Source organism: Penaeus vannamei, chromosome 8, assembly GCF_042767895.1.
Source record: "Penaeus vannamei isolate JL-2024 chromosome 8, ASM4276789v1, whole genome shotgun sequence".
Taxonomy (NCBI): domain Eukaryota; kingdom Metazoa; phylum Arthropoda; class Malacostraca; order Decapoda; family Penaeidae; genus Penaeus; species Penaeus vannamei.
The window spans coordinates 46,011,738-46,014,237 of NC_091556.1; the positions used below are offsets into that span (position 1 = coordinate 46,011,738).

The 2,500-nt window shown below is 36.8% G+C and overlaps 1 protein-coding gene across 3 annotated transcripts in view; it reads left to right on the forward strand.

Moving 5' to 3' along the window:
• LOC138862425 (aspartate and glycine-rich protein-like) overlaps window positions 1-378 on the forward strand; it is a 6,013-nt gene extending 5,635 nt beyond the window's left edge. For all 3 annotated transcript variants that reach the window (XM_070124735.1, XM_070124736.1, XM_070124738.1), the window contains one exon: window positions 1-378. This exon is cut by the window's left edge. In XM_070124735.1, the coding sequence (XP_069980836.1) occupies window positions 1-163 (163 nt within the window). In that variant the 3' untranslated portion in view covers window positions 164-378.
• Window positions 379-2,500: the final 2,122 nt, after the last annotated feature.

Genomic DNA, 2,500 nt, shown 5'->3' on the forward strand with positions numbered 1-2,500 from the left:
TTCCAATGGCAACGGAAGGAACGGCAACGGTAATGGATCCAATGGCAACGGAAACGGCTACGGATCCAACGGCAACGGTAATGGATCCAACGGAAACGGAAGCAACGGCAACGGTTACGGCGCGCCCGCCGCTCCCTCCAACTCCTACGGCGCTCCTTTCTAAGCGCGAAGCCTGCTCTTGGATTCCAAGAGGCTTCGGCAACCCTGCTTTTGGTTATTCACTGTCTCGTGCTCTCTCCCAAAGCCATTTCCCCTTTTCCTAAATTCTGTTACATACGCTCGAACCTGATGAATATTTGCTATGCGAACTCCCAAGTGGATCCCACCTCTTTAGATTTAAGTGCATATTTATTTTTGCAATAAACCATTACGCATTCATTTGGTATTTTCAATGCATTACACGAAACATCTTTGTAATTGTGTAAACACATTTAATGTGTTAGAATTTTGAAAGTATATTTTATCCTTATCATACGTGTTTGTGACATGATCTAAGTTTCTAATTCATAAGTTTATGAAGAACTATTCAATCATTCATGGATAATCATATATATATATATATATATATATATATATATATATATATATATATATATGTATATATGTAGAAAAGGTATGAGTGAAATTGGATATCTTCACAATACAGGAGATATATTTGACCGGTTTCGATTACGTCTTCATACCTTTTCTACATTTGTCAACATGAATGCGGTTCATATGTGCATATATATATATATATATATATATATATATATATATATATATATATATATATATATATATATACATATATATATATATATATGTATATATATTATATATATATATATATTTTTTTTCTTTTTATTTCTTTTTCTTGGAGAATGATAATCTGACTGATAGATCGCACGGCCCGTCAGCAAACTAACATCTAAATTTCACAAAGTGTCAAATAAAAATGCCTATATACACATCAAGCATACGAAACTTCCTCAAAAGTCATCGCTTTGAAAGAAATATCACTAAATTACAGTACATTTATTTTGAAAGCTCCTCCTTTTCCAAGCTAAAAAGGACTTTTAAATATAAACTTTCAAAAATTTCCCCGATAAATCATAACTCAAGGACGCAGTGTGTGTGTTTTTTTTTTGATTAATTAAACGATATCGAGATCTGACGTACGAGGAAATACCGAAAAATTTCCTTTTACGTTTTAACGGTTATTCTTTTTTCTTAGAGACAAGAATGACGATAACTTCACGTCATTTCTTAAAGATTACTTTAGAACATCAAAGATGAAACTCCGACATCCTACCTAAATAAACAACGTTCTTTTTGTACAAATCAGTGTACAAAACATTCTTTTATTGCTTTGTATAAGAATATGTACTTAATTAGACCACTGATTGTGTGAAAATAAACCTTTCCCACTCGATGTGTTTGCAGCACAATCACCGTCTTAGAGCAGGGCGGGCAATTCCTTTTACAAGGGGCCACATGAGACACCTGGATTGCGTCAGAGGGCCACACCAACGATAACTTGAAATTAATTCAGCTCAACTTTCTTCCATTGTAAAATGCACTAAATTATATATTTAGTGCATTATATATTTACTAAATTATATATTTAACAAATTATGTATTTAACAAATTACAAATTTAAGATATTATATGTTTAATAAATTATATATTTAGTCCCTGTCCGGCATCTCGCGAGCCGGACAGGGACGCACAAAGGGCCGGATGTGGCCCGCGGGCCGTAGTTTGCCCTGGTCTGCCTTAGGGCCTTATCACACTAGCACTTTTTCCGTCAATTATTTGCGTTTCCGAATGAACTCCGAATGAAAATCACGTAAACAAACATGGCGCTATCGGAGTGAGGTCCCGGGAATCACACGAACATTCTCATACATATTACGGCATTTTAAAGAAATATGATGATGTATATTGTATATACAAATGTTCTAAAATATTAGCTTATATTTACATTCACTCATCCTATCTAATTTATTAATAGCACAAGAGCAACACAGAAATTAGTCAGACGGAAACGGTCGTAACCGTCTTGGTCTGGGAGGCGATCCTTGCGGAAGGCCTCAGATTCAGACGGAGCCCCAGAAATTGACGGAAAAAGTGCTAGTGTGACAGGGCCTTTAGAGGGATTTCGTCGTCGAAAATATATCGGTTCTCTGGAGCGTCGAAAACGGCTTTCAACAGCACTTGCATTCTTTTGCAACATCCCTCCACATTTTAGTTGGTTGCTTGCCTGTATCGTTCTTTTCTCGTCTCTCTCTCTCTCTCTGTGTCTCTTTCAGTCTCTCTCTCTCTCTGCCTCTGTCTCTGTCTGCCTCTGTCTCTGTCTGTCTGTCTGTCTGTCTCTTTCTCTCTCTCTCTCTCTGTCTGTCTGTCTGTTTCTCTCTCTCTCTCTCTCCGAGGCGAAGATGCACAGGTTGGTAATGTTTGCTGACAGGTTGACAGCTTAGTTATGATCATTTTTGACAACTGACGAGTTGGTTATGAT